Here is a 16,877-nt window from a genome sequence, read left to right on the forward strand (position 1 = left end):
TTCACATCTTTGTTGTTTTATTGTTGTAGATAGTTAAAAAGTATTTATGGTGACCAAACCTGTAAATGTATGATAAAATCCATCTGGAAATGTTTTGTCTCTCAGTTAATAGCCGATTAAATTAAAATTCAGAAGTAGCTTAAATAAAAATAGTTTTTAACAAGTTTTTCGTAGTTTGATGTCTTTAGTGTGATGATGTTATTCTGATATGAATAACTTTTTTATTTATGCTCTTTTATGTGTATATACCTGTCTTGTTAGTTTCTTACTTCGTGATATACAAGAAAACATTGACAACTGTGATTAATAAAGAATTGTCTAGCAGACCAACCACTTATTAGATCAGAACTTTTAAACTTACTGACAACTGGGCTGAATTAACCACCCTGCTCGCATTTCTGTTTTTTTTAACAGAGGCAGCCCAGTTAATGTTTTTAAACTGTTCTTGTTTTTTTTTTTCAATCCCTCCTTTACGTTCAGGCTGCCCAGGCATCCACTGCATGTCTTCCTGTTGCAGGTGTTTGGAGCCTGACAGGAAGGGCATGGTTTGGTTTTTGGTTTTGTCATGTCCGCAAATGAAAATGTAACATGTAGGGATTATTTCAGGTCTGCTTTGGTTAAATGATTACAAAAATAATTTATGACCAAAGAAATAACTTATATTACGAGGCATTATTACACCATATTTAGAAAAAAAATCGATTAGAGATTAAAGTCGTTAATATTGAGTTAATTACGTGAATAGGGTTAAAAAAAACTGAATTGATTAAAGAAAAGATACATTGCTAAAATAGAGCAGTACTAACATTAGCTGGGTGGCTAAGCAAGTGTCTTACACATGGGAATACATCACAAAGAAAAATTAAATAAACTTTTGCAGAAGTAGTTCTCTTGGTACACAGACTGCTCTGTGAAAACATTCCAAGTTTAATATCAGCTGATTAATATTTCAGTGAACATGCAAATTACCCACAGTTTATCACAACTTACCTAGCTAAGATCTGTGTCGACTCGGAAAATTCCTGCAGGACCGTGAGTTGAAAGATACATTTACTACGACTCCCAAGATGCATTGCAGTAAAAACCATCCAATCGCCTTGCTTAAGATCTGTTGACGTGTCGCTAAAGGCGCGCTGTAGATAAATATTGCAATTTGTAAAAAATAAAATAAATAAAAATAAATTTGCAATTTGTAATTACATAATTAAACACTGGGCCAGTTTATTTTCACATTATCAATGGTTATTATTTTAGAGTAAATAAAGGAATAACGGGTAGCACCAAGCTGTTGTTATCTTCATTTCCATAGCAACGGCGGTTGAGGATTATGGGTAGTGTGCAGTTACGGGATTAGTGCGCTGTCTGCATAAATTGGTCTGATTGGTTGGAGCCGAGCGCATCCAAAACTAACAGATCTCACTTTCAGATCGTGAATCACTTTGGAAAACACTGTGTGATGGCCACAACATGAAGCGATTTTATTGTTGAATTATCAGTGATACTTTCATGTGTTTTTGTTGAGAAATGTTAACGATGTCATTAAAAGAAAGCATTAAATTCGGGAGAAAAACCCGTTCGCGGAGAGGGTCCCCGGTTCTATAGTTAGATTGTGCTTCACGGCGTCATGTTTCGCCGTGACGGGGTTATTATTTGGTGTAAATGGATGGCTGGAGCCTCTGCTTGAAGCGTCTCTGATCGCCGCGAGCGGGATCATATTGGAATGAATTGACAACCCACAGCGTCACATAAAAACGTGGAAGGGTACCTTTAGCGTCAGCATGAGAAGTTAAGGGACGTGACAAATCGTCAGTATTTTACGCCTCGGGAGTGAGAACGGGTTGGCCTGAGAGGCGGAGTTAAACTGTGGCAGGTAAGCATGTGGAGGAGGAGCAACAACATGACGCTGGAACATCATCATTGAATTATCCAGTTTCCTCTCTAACTGGATGCAGCTGTGAACAAGAACAGCTGTGGAACCAGAGTCCTGAGTGTCATCTATGGATGGAAGCAGGTCAGTGTGTTGCTGGTGGATGTGCACATATGTGGATGTGTGTGTTTGATCAGTTGGAGTCTTTGTTGTAGAGTCTGACAATAGTGGGAAGGAAAGACCTGTGAAGTCTCTCCGTCCCACACCGTGGGTGCTGCAGCCACTGGAGGAGCTGCTCAGTGCTGTCAGAGTCTCATGCATGGGGTGGGAGATGTTGTCCAACAGGGATGACAGCTTAGCCTCCATTCTCCTGTCACTCACCACCTCCATTGGGTCCAGAGGGCATCCTAGAACATCATCCAGGAAAACAGAAAAAGCAGGGAGCTACAGGAAACTAAAGACAGATTTTTAGGCTAATAGTTAGGCTAACACCTCTCATCTTTTCTTTCCTCGCAAAACCGATAGATCCTCTACTTCTTCTTTTAAGTGTTTTAGCATATTTTTCGGTTCCTGCAACTTGTCCGTCAGGTTATTGTCTCCCCAGAAACACTTCCCGTGGGCTTTTGGAAATCTGTTTTTTCCTATTTCCGTTGTGTTTTGTGTGATTTAGCAGCGTTTTTCTTATTGCTGGTGTTTTTTTAAGTTGCACTCCATTTGGCCTCTCAAGGCCACTGTAGTTTCCTCCTTTAACAGTTTGACTGTTCCTGTGATGTTTTCACCTAAATGTTCAGCTCTCATTTCAGGACAAACTCTGGATCACTCGTCTGTTTGAAGACAAATCCACATGATTATAGATTATTGATCAGCTTGAATCAAACTCACTGGCTGAATTTCTTCAAACTGTGTGTGTTTGTTTGTGTCCTGTTTAGTTTGTCCTCAGCCCCCTTTAGTGCTGACAGTCCCTGTAAAACATGCAGTCTATTTATAGCTGAACATGATCCTGTATCTGGGCCCTGCAGTCAGTGCAGGCAGATATCTTAGACCTGATCAGGGGAAACACTGGGGGCTCAGCCCTGGAACCACAGCAGCTGTTTACAGTTACTGAGTGTGTATGACAGTAAAGTGAATGTAAATGTGAGACACTGTGTGCTCACAGCTAAAGGCTGCAGTCAGCCGTGTTAGAGCCTCTTTCACACAATGATCCTTTAATGAACACTCAGAGCTCCATGTTGATGAAGCAGTCATGTGTGAGCTTGTGTGCTGACATGTTGACAGTTTGACTTCAGAGCTTCTATTGAGCCATAATGGTTTTTGAATGGCACAACAAACTGTAACTACGAATGGGTACAACATTCTTGAGTGTGAACTAAGATTTATATTATCTATAATATAATATAATATGTCTATTCTATGATGGTATTGTAGTTTTGTGATATTAGCCTTAAATTTACAGATTTTTCAATGGACTTTGATGGCAGCAGATTTTATATTTGCAGTGACTGAAGGATTACCACCCCCCCCCCCCCCACCCCCCTGTACCGTAGAGCCGACAGCCTGCTGCGGGACCCTGAATGCATCATTAGTGTACAGGTTACTCTCAGGTTAAATGTTTAACTGTCAGCAGAGAACTCTGAGGATGTATTTAAGTATTTACTGCAGTGAAAGTCCTGCATTAGAATCCTGCTGATGTTCATACTGACATCAGATGAAGGTAAAGTGTTACAGTAAGTTTAGTACCTCACACTCGACCATGATCACTCTCATCATGGATGTCTGACTGTCAGCAGAGAACTCTGAGGATGTTTGGATGAATGTGGAGCTGAAACAAAGTGTTGACAGATGTTTGTGTTTCAAACAGGAAAATGAGCAGAAATAAATCAGCTCTGAACAAACACCAGCCTGTCATTATTATTATGGTCTGTGCAGACAAACATGTGCTGTTCATTCACTCAACCTAATCTATTCTGTGTTTTTCTACGTTCAACAGAAAATCTTATGTGCTGCGTTCACTGACTCCATCATCTCTGACTGTTACTGACGCAGTTTACTGCTGTGGAAAAGCGGACTGAAACGGAGTGCTGTGATTGGTCAGAGTGTTTGTGGCTGTGGGATTGTGGACCCTCTGTCCCACAAGCCCCTCCCTGGTTTTTCCCTTCCCGAAGTTTTTCTCTCCTGAACTTTGACGCTGATCGTCTCCGTGTGAAGCTCCGTGTTAAGGTAACGTTAGCAGTGTGTAATGTTTCCTGGCTAACATCAGCTGTGAGCAGCTTAGTTCAGCACAAATCTGCCGCTCCACAGTTCTGATAGTTATTCTGATTCACGGTAACGGACTCACACCTGGACTAAGACGCTGACCCGCCCTGAGCTCTGAGTGAGGCCGCTGTACGTGACGTGGAAACAGATGAAAAACAAACATGCTGTGAATATTTGCTCTGTCGTTTGTTTCTCTGCTCGCTCTGCTGTCACTTTGATTTTAAGAGGAAAAAACGTTTCAGTTAGTCTCTGTGTTTCAGGCTCTGAGTGTTTGTGTTTCTGGAGTCTCCTGAAAGAAACCAAATTAAAAATGTAAAGTAAAACTAAAGCTGTTTGTCATCGTGTATCTGGGATGAGATGCAATGCAATGCAGCAACAGATGGTTTGGTTTCTATCTAGTAATTAGGAACAGAAACAGAAACACGCATGCCGAGCGTCATTACGTCACGAGTTATTCTGGAGAACACTGACGTCAGCGCTGCCTCTCTCTGCTCTCAGTGCACACAGGTGACAGTCAGTAACCATGGATACAGGTGACAGGGAGGGTTTCTCTTGGATGAAGAGTCCCAATAAAAGATCTCAGCTCATTAACAGACAAACTGGTCTCTAGAGTAACTCGACTGGAAACCATATGATCCACAGATTTACACGTCTGCAGTGATTTGTGTGTTTCATCTGAGGAGTCACAAGCGTGTGCTTCAATCCACACATCCCAACCTGAATAGATCCTCATCATTTAAGGTCAGTTTATTAAGTTCAGCTTCACCAATCAAAAACCTTCCTGCGCACAAATATCTAAAACATCTGGCTCTATCACACGTGCAGTTTTGAGACAAATGTCACGCTGTCAGCTTCATGCAGCACAAACTAAGCCTAGTTTTGTCTTACAGATAAACAGATTCATCAACATTTTCATTTTTTTCCTTAAGATTTTTTCTGTGGCTTAAAAACACCGGTGAAGAATTCAGTGCTCTCATTGCTTACATCAGCATTAACATGAGTTAGCTTAGCTAGCAGAGCAGCTAGCAGTCAGAGCATGAACTCTGTAAGCAGTCAGCTCGGTCCTGGACATTGTTACTGATATAAAGCTAATCTGTGTGGACCTAAACCTTATAAAAAAAATATAAAAAACTGACTGCAGGTTTGGGGACTGAGACTGAAGAAGTCACTTGGATGAGTGACAAAACGTTTCTCACACAAAACGCTACGTCCAGATGAACAGATTCAACTTTTGGAGATTTACTTTCCTGGATGATTGAGAATGCATCAAGACGACTACAGTAATGGAGGATTTGGAGGCTGAACTCGGCTCTGTGACACTTTTTGTAGTGAACCGATGAAAGCTGTGTCTCAGATGGATGTTAGTCCAACACATCAGACGTGACCTCTGCAGCTCTCAGTTGATGTTTACATGAATGATTTGTTTCCTCTGCAGGTGAAGATAGAAAGTGTGTGTGAGCTGAATTGAGCAGCATGGATCAGTGTGAGGACAGAGAGGAGGGAGTCCCTCCCTCTAAAAGCACTCTGTGTGGGGAACATGAGAGCCAGACCAAAGCTCAGAGGTGAGATGACCATCTCTAACTGTCCATGACTCTTCTCCATGTCACAGCTCAGCACTCACATCACTGCTCCATCATTATTCACAGGAACCAACGAGGAACTAAACGCAAACACAAACCTGAACCCAGCTGTGTGTCCCTAAGGAGTGATGCGTCTAAAGATCTCCTCATTGATTTTAAAGTCCAGCCTGTGTCTGCTGCAGAGAGGTGAGCTGTTAGTAACATGAACTCTTTGATGTCAGTTTATCTCATTTAAATGATGTTTGATGTTTTATGGTCTCTGAAGTGCATCTCAAAGGAAGTCACTGAGTTATTCTATAAAACATGTCCAACATTTAAACTCCTGCTGCTCACAGTGGGACCATTAATATTCCTGCACAGTATAAATGACCTCTGGGTGGCGCTATGTTGTTACACAAGCTAAAAATCTGTCTCACTGTTGTGCTGCTCTTTGCTGCAGCAACGAGCTTATTTAAAAACTTTCACTCTCTGGCCGTTTATCAATGCCCAAGTACGCCAGTAGGTACTCGCGTGCTCGGTGAGTACGTACCCGCCGAGAACGCGAGCACGGACTCCTGGGCCGTTTCTCAATTCTCAAGTACGCGAGCACGGACCTGTGATTTGTACAGTCGGAACACCTGCGTACGTGATGATGTCACAGGTCCGGAGTTTTTACTGCCGTCCCCTCCTAATTTAACTGTGAGTAACATGTTATGAAGCTTAACTTTAATCACAGCCAAACCGGTTTACTCAGGAACAAATAAAACACTGAAATAAACCAAACATTAACATTTAGAAGTGATCTAAGTGACTTATATATCATTTTTAACCTCAGTAGTGAAACCTCTAATAATAAAAATAGTGTACATGTACATACGTGTACATACCTTAATAAAAACAAGCAGGTGAGATGTTAGAACGCTTTTATTTCTATTCTAGTGGACACTCAATACTAGACAGCTGCTGGGGTTTCTTTAACCTGAGTAGTGAGAAGACCGCAAGCGGGGGGGGGCGATGTGCCGGGAGTCCGCTGTTGAGTTTTGGACGAAATGCATTCTGGGATATATAGCTGTCCCAAGTCCACACCGATGCATGCTCGATAAAATGGGCGGATCGAGAACACATCCGGGACTTTTCCGTGTTCTCGGCTTGATGCGTACTTCGAATTGGAACAGTACTTGGTCTCCGACTGATGACGTATCACGAGTACACGAGAACGCAAGTACGCACAAGTACGCATATTGAGAAACGCCCTCTGTCTCTTCAGCAGGAAGTGATTCTGCTTTGTTTGCAGGCTGAGTTAAAACAGGAAAATCCACTTGTTAGCTGTAGTGTTTGTAACAAGGCTAAAGAGGAGAAACAGAGAGAGAACTTTATTAATCCCTCGAGTTGGTTCTTCTGAGAAATTCAGTTTAAAAAAAGCTGGAACTAATCAGGTACAACAAGACAGGGAGAACGCACAACTTAACAAAATCCTGTAGAGACACAAGACTGTCAGAATAAAACTGAAACACACACAAAGACACAGACTGAGTAGATGCAGGAGACAAACAGGAGAGAGAGGGAGGGACACAGAGACAATAGTTACACACATGAAGCTACATCAGAGATTTTGAATGTTGGGTTTTCATAAACTGTAAGCTATAATCATAGCTAATAATAAAAACTATAATAAAATTATAAAAAACCAAGGATTGAAATGTCTTACTTTACATGTAATGAGTCGATATCATATATTAGTTTGTTCTTTTAAGTAGAGGAGAAAAATCAACAATACAGCTCTTCTTTAAGTTAATGGCTAATAAATATTATGCTGAACACAATCCAAAAGATTCAATGAGCCACATCAGTGTCTGTCTGCTGTTTACTATCACAGCCAAGTGTAAACAGAAGTTTTCCTACTAATGAATGTTTCAGGATACATAATAGCTGCCAGTATCCAATCACACATCTGACCTTTGACCTTTTCTTGTCCATCTTCAGTTGCTGTAAATTTGCGCTCCAGTATCAACACAAATCCCCCAACCTGAGAATCACCACAACACAACCTAACAGACCCACACCTCAGTGCACAGAGTCAGTTTGTATAGGGTTTTTTATTCCTGGGATTTCACACAACCCAGGATTCAAATCATGAATACATAACGTGTTTGGACTGACAACATTATGAATGAAATGTGCTCTCTTTGTAAGCAGACCCCCCTCCCCTTTAGACAGGTTGTGAGACTTCAGCAGCAGCAGGTGCACTGAGGCTGTTAAGAGATTTTGTGATTTTATGATGTTTTTCCTTTTTGATACATTTTCCCTTTTAAGGTTTCATTTACTCAGTTTTCCTTATAATGTTCCATTTACTCATATGCTTCTGTTAAGAAAGGCCTGATACTCATATGCTTCTGTTAAGAAAGGCTTGAAAAGCACATAGTGTTCACATATCTTTATGTTTTGTCTTTGCTTCTTCTCACACACATACACATGAGCCCTGCAGTAATCGCTGACTCCTGTAGAAGTATCTTGCAGACACCCTTGGAAACAGGACCCAACTGGCTTCTGTTTTCCTCGAGATAGACAATACACTCACACACACACACACACACACTGTGTCCCATACATGCCCAGATTGTCTGTTACAGCCTGAAAAACAGGGAATGCTACGATGTATAAATAAAGCTGACTGCAAAGCCTCGGTGTGAGTATCACCCGATCACTCACCCGTGCGCACGTAGTTCTCTGAACAAAACTCTGACTGTTTCTGTATTCTTTCAATGTTTAAAAATGTCTTGCCACTGACATTTAATTGGTCCTTCGAGCCGGATAGTTTATTGATATTATTGTATCATCTAACTATTCACAGACGGAGCCACCGGATCCTGACGTCCTGAGTACCTGCACTGCAACCACCGTTTCTAGCGAAGCGAGGAAAAGCCCAGGGTGTACATTCGCCTACTGGCCAGTGTCTTATACAGGTCCACGACGCCAGGTTCTCGGTGACGCCGGGAAAAAGAACACAGCGCAACATTGAAGGTGAATATAAAGCAGCCAGAAACACTTTGCGTTGAATAATCGATTTTAGTTTGACACTGCTCGAAGTAGAAGGGTCCTGTGTGGACCGAAAAGGAAAAGGACAGACGTGTCCTATGTAATATGCTCGCCCGTGTAAGACGAAACAACCTGCCCTGTGGGGGCCTGTTTCGCAACATAAAAAAGGGTTGGTAGCCAGTATATCTCACGCTCGCCTGCGTAAGACGGATTAACACGCCCTGGGAGGCTGAATCCGCAGCATAAAAAAAGGTTGGTAGCCACGCTCGCCTGTGTAAGACGGATTAACATGCCCTGAGAGGCTCAATCTGCAACAAAAATAAAGGTTGGTAGCCAGAGAAACGAGAGTGTCAAATAAAAATAGGATTTTCTCTAAGCGCGCTAACTGTTTGCTGAATGTTTGTTGAGGAGTAAGTGCTTCATTGAATAGGAGCTCTAGGCTCCTGCACTACTCCTATTGTTTTCCTGTGAGTACTGGATGGTGAGAAGGAGAACAGGTTGCGCGTCAACGCATAAAATTAAGTCCGCCCTGAATTTAGTTCAGGGTAGAAGGCTGACTTAATAACCCTCCTCTGACTCTAGTACCAGAACGTCTCACAGTGTGTGCTGGCAGTATAAATAAAATATAAAATATAAGTATTGCATCGACTAAACAAACTTAGAAATGGGCAACAAATCCAAAAGTAAACTAAATGTCCCACATGGGAGGAAAAAATGTAGCCCCTCCACATTGACTAAATTAAAAGAAACCCTCCAAGCAGATATAAGTGAAAAAAGAGAGAGATGCATAAGGTATATTATGGCTGTGTCATTGTTCAGCCAAAGAAAGTGTGTCTCCAGCTTGGGTGGGGGTGAAACTGCAGATCACCCCCAGCCCTCGATGGATACATAATAAAATATATATATGAAATATTATAATAGACGATTGTATATTTGTAGTATAGTAGTATATTGTAATATACTATTGTTAAAAGTAGTCTGAATCAAGCTTAAGGTTTGCTCAAACTCAGTATAATGATATATGAGATGAAGAAAATACCAAATCTAATCAAGTGCATAGAGACGCTTGACCTGCTTGAAAACCTGTCATCCTAGATGAGACATTGTTGAGATATAGAGCACACCTATACTAACAACTAAACACCCTTTATACAACAGCTAAGGCCACACAATTGTGAAGCTGAATTAAATATATGGTCACTGCTAAGCTGATGAGCAGGTTACACATTTTTTAGAGCAGAGGCTGCATAAGAACACATCAGAGGGAGTGAAACGGAGCTATTAAAGCTCAAACATGAAGCTGTCTTTGAGCTCAGTTGTTTCCCCCACGCTTCTGATTTGTCTTTGGCAGCAGCCTTTTTGCATCCTGACTCGCGTGTAAAGCGTTCAAGCCATCAGTAACTTGTTTTTGTTTTGTTTTGTTTTTTGTTTTGTTGGGTTGAAAAATGAATAAATCAGTGATCATACTTGTGGATCACAGTGGCACATAATGATTAGGCATATGATTTACTAATGCAGATGTAATAACTTTATTCTAAAATTCAAGGAGAACAAACAAGAACAACATCTTCAGTTGTGTCTTGTTGTCGTTCTCTGTGTAGTGTGCTGAATTTTGTTTGTTGTTTCTTTTGTTTTTTGAAATGTTGCCTGAGTGATGAGTACTGTAACTTCTGAAGTAGCTCTCACCATGCGTCCTTGATGATGATAAGTCCAGAGCCAGCTGAGAGCTGGGTTGTCTGTTTTTTGTTTGAAGTGTAATTTTGTGTTTCTCAGCAAGGAACAACTACAATTGCATTTTCTGTTTTTGAGAAAGGAGAATTTAAAATAATAGTAATAATAATAATAATAATAAAAGAAAAAATGATGTTTTGTTTAAGTGATGAAGACAGCTAATACTGCAAAATACCGTTTAGTGCATGATCTGTGAGCAATAAATGAAATCATCTTATTTATCTTTAAATAAACTCCAATCATGGAGACCTGAAGTCACATGCTTAGGGCACACCCTCTCAGGTGAAGGCAGAAAGCTACTAAACAAAAGAAGAGAAGCCATACAAAATGCGCCACAGCCACAAAACTAAGCATTCACATTTTTTCTGACTCTTTGTGAGCCTGAGTTATGACCTTGGCTCCCTGTTTTTCTGCCTCCACCAAAGGTGGGGGTGACGCTCCCGTGGCATGTGCTCTGTTCTTTTTTACTATCACAAGGGGAAAAAAAAAGAAAGAAAAAAGGGAGGCCCCTACTCTCTGAACACAATACTCTTTTCATAACTCAGCGTTATGAAATGTCATGAAACAGTGTAACTCACTCACAGTAAATCAGCAGTATAGGATAATACAAACCTATCTGATAGATCTGGTGATTTTCACATTCTTTCAATTGGGAGGTGTGATGCAAACTGAAACTAAATACTGATTAAACAAGAAGTATGATGTGGCCTACAGCAGTATCATGATTCACTCATTTTGTTTACAAGTATAATGTGATATAATCTCACAACTACTACAAGCACATTTGCCTTTCTTAGCACACGCGAGTGAAGGGCAACTGTTAGAGACATGCCTTGTTTGAGGAAAAGTTAAAATTAACCTGCCTACAAACGCAATGAAAAAACAGCTTACACTCATGAACACGTGAAGATTTTCCAGCAAGGTTAAAGCAGCAAAAATTAATATACACCTGTTGTTAAATGATGAAGTTTATCTATTACTAACAAATAAACCCTCTGGGTTGCAGGACAACAATTAAACTTCAAAAAGAAAATAAAGAGACTGGTATGACCAACCAGTGATTAAACAACAATTTTAGTGGTTAAAAGTCAAATTGTGAGACGGAAGGAAAATTCCTTTTTGTGCTTTTAAACATGATCTTAAGAATTTAAATATCTACCTGTGTTGTCCTGTCAACTTGGTGGGTTATCAGTTGATTACATCGTGAGAGAAAAGAAAGAAAAGAAAAGGGGAAGGCTGACACAGGGCCTGCCCGGTGTTTCTCCCCTCTCTTTGTATCACAGCCAGCACAACATAATTTTCCTGTTCGTACACTTCTGTTTGTTTTTGTTTTGTTTTGTTTTTTCTTCTCTTTATGTTTAAATACAGGCTGCTTTGCCGGCCCTGAAAGCCGAGGCTGACCTGGACTCCTGCTCTCCCCTCTACCACCTTCGACGTGACCCTGACCAAATGCTGCAGCAGCTGGACTTATAACAACAATTTCCTGAAAATGTCAACAGGGCTGCAGAAAAGCGATTTTATGCAGCGGAGACGGAGAGCGTTAAAACCAAGGCCCGTTTCACTACACGGTGGAAAATTCCCAGACAGCTTCAGCTGACAGAGCTGTGACGAGACGCCTGCCAAGCCGAATGACAAGTAAGGCCGAGCAAAAGAATGCTGACCTTAACAATTCTGCATTAACACTGTGCAGGACAGTGATGGACCAACACGGCAGCAAAAAGGGCGTGCCAGAGACAGGAGGAGCAACTGAGGTCGAATGGACAAAACACAGAAGAAGATGCAGTTTTCACCTGCAGTGAGCATGGACACTGGAGAAAAGGACTGTCCCAATTGGGGTCAGAACCAGGACAAACTGAACTTTGAACAGCAGCAATGGTGGCAAGCGGACTGAAAAGGAGGAGGGCAGGACCCCAGGGCACGCTTCAGGCTGTGGTTTACCCAGAACACCAGAACAGGAAAGTGATGAACACACACACATCTATATATACCGATTCAGAATGAAGTGAAATATACACATGAACACATGTGCACTCGTTGACAGAGGGAGAAATGGCACACACACACGCTTATGCAATGAAGAATGCTTTGCTCGCAAATGCTTATGCTGATATGCAAAATGCTGCACACAAACATCCCAATACATAATTTTTATGAGAAGCAATTGATTACTTAAAATGTGTTTTATGTCGCCCAGAGGATATTTATGTAGATTTAAGGAACAAGGTCTAAAATTGTCCGGTTATGAAAACAATGTCTGTGCGTGAGGTCTGTTTATGGCTCAAGGTCTTGATTGAATTGTCTATTGTGCTACACACTTCGTAAATGAAGTAATATCAAAAGTCTCTGAAGCACTGGGCTTCAGTATAAAACATCACTTCTCATATCACCCGCAGAGTACCTATTACAAGTGAACCGATAGACAAATCCATAAGAGAAACAAAACTAGCAGAATGGATGACAAAACTGTTAGAAAACAAAGAAATAGTTTTGAACAATCAACTGCCAGATGATTCTCTTCCAGTCTCTTCCAGGTTGAAACCAGGAGATTGGATCCTGATAAAAGTGCTCCAGAGGAAAAAGTGGAGCTCCCCGAGGTGGGAAGGACCCTACCAAGTCCTCCTGGCCACACCAACAGCCTGCAAAATTGCTGAACGACCCTCCTGGATTCATCAGAGCCACTGTAAAAAAATGAGCGACAGTCAACACTAACACGCCAGCACCCCTGCCTGTTAGTGATCTGGGAGGTGGAGAGAGGGCTGTTTGGGTAAATCCCGCCCTTGTTCTTCTCGCCCCTAGTCTACTCACTCACAGGACCAGGTGTGTTCGGTCATCATGAAGACCCTACTCGTTCTGGTGGCCAGTGTCACAATTCTGTTGGGACTGCTGTCGCTGATTTCAGAAGAAGAAGGACAAGATTGACACATGACACAATACATCCAGACGACATGACACAAGATCACAACCACCCATGGATGAACAATGCCTGGTACCGTTATGTGTAAAACTCCACAAGAGACAGAAACTATTACATCTGTTCGCACATGCCTCTTAATGCAAAACACCTGATAATGTGCATTCCACCAACTTGTCTGACACACTGAACACGCTACGTCAGCTCAGACGAGTACAGCAGCAAGATTACACGCAAAACACAGAGGACTGGCTCACATGGCTGCTTAGCGGGTCATGGAAGTCATTACTTACAAAAGGACTAACATGCGTTGGAATGCTCCTTTTGCTACTTTGCTTATTTTCCACATGTGTACTGCCTTGTATTCGGAGTATGATAAGCAAAATGTTTATTGTAAGATTGCAAGCTTATGTTGCATTATCTCAAAATGAACAAGCTCAAGAAGAGGTACAAGTTGAAGAAGATGATTTTTACTCACTGACTGTGTAATCCCAATAAAGCTGACCATATATGTTTTCATAAAATGATACTCTAGTTGAAAATGCTTCTGCAAGTAACTAGTAGTTGACGTACATAAATATATATGAACAACAGCAGGGAATGTTAAGAGATTTTGTGATTTTATGATGTTTTTCCTTTTTGATACATTTTCCCTTTTAAGGTTTCATTTACTCAGTTTTCCTTATAATGTTCCATTTACTCATATGCTTCTGTTAAGAAAGGCCTGATACTCATATGCTTATGTTAAGAAAGGCTTGAAAAGCACATAGTGTTCACATATCTTTATGTTTTGTCTTTGCTTCTTCTCACACACATACACATGAGCCCTGCAGTAATCGCTGACTCCTGTAGAAGTATCTTGCAGACACCCTTGGAAACAGGACCCAACTGGCTTCTGTTTTCCTCGAGATAGACAATACACTCACACACACACACTGTGTCCCATACATGCCCAGATTGTCTGTTACAGCCTGAAAAACAGGGAATGCTACGATGTATAAATAAAGCTGACTGCAAAGCCTCGGTGTGAGTATCACCCGATCACTCACCCGTGCGCACGTAGTTCTCTGAACAAAACTCTGACTGTTTCTGTATTCTTTCAATGTTTAAAAATGTCTTGCCACTGACAGAGGCCCTCGCTCACTTTTCTCGTATAGAATTTAGAAAACACATCGGTGCAAATGACCAGTCTCTATCATGATGTCTTCAGTTTTTGTGTTTGTTGGTTTGTTTTTATTCAGTTTTATTTTGCGAGCTGGTTATTAGATGCTGAGAAACCCCGCCGCCCCGCCCCTCTCCCCCATGTGCAGCAAGCAGCAGGCGTACTTCACTAATGGAGGGCGCCTTTACTCCCCACAATGACCAATAGGAAACTGATCGGTGCGCATGTAATCACAAAAATGTGCTGGCATGATGTTGGGGAGCAACCTTTTTTTGCCAACATTGACTCCACCCCCACCACGATGCCGCCCTGAGCAGTGGTTCATGTCGCCTGTATCAAAAACCACCACCGTACACAGGAGAGGAAACACAACCAGTATTAACACTAAATCAAAGAATATTAATGAACCCAGAGAACACATAAACACTGGGTCACAGGACCATGACAGTTACTTTCTTTTTAACACATTTTTGGGGCGTTCTTACTTCACATCACTTCGAGCCGTCAAACATCTCAGCATCAATAGAAACACATGAAATGCTTCTGTTCCTGCATTTATCACCAGGAGATGTCGCATAAATACAGACGACGTATGCCAAAGTCGTGGGTTAAAAGTGGAACAGGGATTTATTTTGCCAGGTAATTTCAAATGCAGCATTTTTATCAGCTGAAAAACTAACAGACAAAAAAGAAAGAGAGCTGAAGAAAGATCAGGATGGACAGGAATAAGAGAGCTTACATTTAAAGGTACAGACTGCTCATTAGTGTTGGATAAACTGTAAATGTAAATCTCACACATGTTTTTAAATCAGATATCGGGTCTGTACATGTGACATTATGTTTCTTCATATTGTGAAACGTGCTGCAAAAGTCAGACAAACTGTGTTTGATTCAAGCTGAAAACAATCAGAATTAAAAGTTTGTGTTCCCATCTACTGATATTTATTATATTAATGTTCAGTTCATTTTTATTTCAAACATGTGCATTCACAATCATTACAAAATATAATTCCATTCATTCTGAGCTTTGAACCAAAACAGGTGGTAGAAATTAGTTACTTTTACTTTCTTACTTCGAGCACAAACAGCACAAATCTGCCGCTCCATAGTTCACATTAACCGACTCACAGCTGGACTAACGAGGCCGACTGCGCCCTGAGTGAGGCTGCTGCACATGAAACAGATGTTTCTGCCACAAACAGAAATATGCTGTGAATATTTGGTTTGTAAGGACGTTTCTGTATCTGTTGCTGTCGCTTTGGTTTGAAAAGAGAAAACAAGTTTCCCGTTAGTCTCGGTGTTTGAGGCTCTGTCCCAGATGTTTGTTCGGTAGCCTCGGATCGAAAGTTAAAGTTACACACTCAGCATGTTGCATGAAAACGACATGAAATTCTGAATTTTACAGATCTGAACTGATCGTGTAACCTAGAAACACAGAAACACGTTTTTATGGAAAAGTCCTCCTCAGAAATTGGACTGTGAAAAAAACTAAAATGAAGCGATGATGAGCTGCTCCTCATGTTCCTGAAGGACAAAAGAAAGAAAGAGAGATTCTGGTTCTCAGAGCAGCAGCAGGGAGAGTATCAGGGTTAGATCCAGGAGTTGAAGCTTTGGCTCTTGTTTCAGGATGTTGGTTAGGAGTTTAGTTTAGTTTAGTTTAGTTTACTTTAGTTTGAACTACTGTTAGCAGAGTTGGGATCACATCTGAAGAGGCAGAGGAATCCTTTCAGAGAGCTGAGTTAGCCATAGCAGCTCCAGCTGTGTGTCCGAGTAAAACAGCATTTTTTACTATTTGTTGTACATTTAATACAGGTGTTTGATTTGAGCTCTGAGTGCCACATGTGCCACAGTGGTTGCCAAATGCAATGATCTGATTGGTTAGATCAGAAAAAAGTGTGATGAGTGTGTGTGTTGTTACAAACCAAGATTTAAACATGTGTGCAGTTGTAACAGTTTTTATGTGGTATTATTCCACTTGCCACAAATGACAGTGCGATGGAGAAACAGCTAAAACTAAGCAACAAGAAAATGATCTGAGTCAGGACAGCATGGAGACAATGATCAGGTCTCCAAAGTGTTTCTACACTGAGAAGCTTCACTGTGGATCCACTTCATGTGAACATCAGTGCAGGTGAGGTTTTCTGCTGTGGATCAGAGTTTGACACAGTCACAGAAACAAAGTTCTCCAATTCAACAAAGAAGAGTTTGAGCTGCATGTGAAATGACAGCTGATTGGTGCTGATTACAGCTGTCAGCTGATGTGTTAGTTTCACTCATGATTAAACAACTTGAATTTAAACTGAGGAGATAAAACAGTCCAAATGTGGATTAACCATGTGATTCATGCGTCTCCAGTAT

The 16,877-nt window shown here is 41.1% G+C and overlaps 1 protein-coding gene across 1 annotated transcript in view; it reads left to right on the plus strand.

Annotated features, from left to right (window-relative positions):
• Window positions 1–4,019: 4,019 nt before the first annotated feature.
• LOC134622834 (uncharacterized) overlaps window positions 4,020–16,877 on the plus strand; it is an 822,926-nt gene continuing 810,068 nt past the window's right edge. The window contains 3 exon segments of the mRNA XM_065470170.1: window positions 4,020–4,084; window positions 5,556–5,682; window positions 5,767–5,886. Coding sequence (XP_065326242.1) covers window positions 5,594–5,682; window positions 5,767–5,886 — 209 coding nt within the window. The 5' untranslated portion in view covers window positions 4,020–4,084; window positions 5,556–5,593.

This window comes from Pelmatolapia mariae, linkage group LG3_W, assembly GCF_036321145.2.
Source record: "Pelmatolapia mariae isolate MD_Pm_ZW linkage group LG3_W, Pm_UMD_F_2, whole genome shotgun sequence".
Taxonomy (NCBI): domain Eukaryota; kingdom Metazoa; phylum Chordata; class Actinopteri; order Cichliformes; family Cichlidae; genus Pelmatolapia; species Pelmatolapia mariae.